At 48.9% G+C, this 642-nt stretch overlaps 1 protein-coding gene across 1 annotated transcript; it reads right to left on the bottom strand.

Moving 5' to 3' along the window:
* Window positions 1-350: 350 nt before the first annotated feature.
* On the bottom strand, window positions 351-642 carry JCM6883_001094 (uncharacterized protein; the record flags this gene model as incomplete). The annotated part of the gene is made up of 2 exons (XM_076635759.1): window positions 351-528; window positions 605-642. Coding segments are annotated over 2 exons (216 nt in total), but the record flags the coding sequence as incomplete, so codon positions are not given.

Below are 642 nucleotides of genomic sequence, written 5' to 3' on the forward strand. Positions count from 1 at the left end.
TCGGTTGTTGTTTGTTCTACTTATGTCTTTCTCGTTCTTCGCAAACGCAAATGATTCACACTACTTGTACCCGCCAGAGAAGTAAGTCAGTCCACAATCAGCGACGAAGGATCAAAGCTGGAAGGGAGAAACCCTCAAGTCGAGCCCGTTCGAGCTTCACTGTCTCTCTCTGTTCTCTCACTCTTTCAACCCTAGGCGTCCACTCTCTCTCGAAGACGAATTCGATGAAGAAGCAAGATAAAGCATCAGGTTTGCACCGGGAATGTGTGATAAAAAGTGAGAGTAACAACAGATAGCGGTAGAAAGACGAAGAGGGAGGTGAGTAATAGAAGCAGGATAGAGACGACCGTTTAGAGTTGTTGAGATCCCTTGGCTTGGTCCTTCTTCGAGGGAAGGAGCTCAGTGTGAATGTTGGGCAAGACTCCTCCTTGCGAGATGACTACGCCTCCGAGAAGTCGGTTCAACTCTTCGTCGTTTCGGATCGCGAGTTGCAAGTGACGGGGGATGATACGAGACTTCTTGTTGTCACTGTGTGAGAGTGAGAGAATGAACGAGTCAGTCTCAATGTCAAAGGAGAAGGAGTGAAAGGAGAGACAGTGCTTACCGAGCGGCGTTACCAGCGAGTTCGAGGACTTCAGCCGA

This window comes from Sporobolomyces salmoneus, assembly GCF_050403485.1.
Source record: "Sporobolomyces salmoneus JCM6883 DNA, S_salmoneus_JCM6883_v1_ctg231, whole genome shotgun sequence".
Classification (NCBI taxonomy): Eukaryota; Fungi; Basidiomycota; class Microbotryomycetes; order Sporidiobolales; family Sporidiobolaceae; genus Sporobolomyces; species Sporobolomyces salmoneus.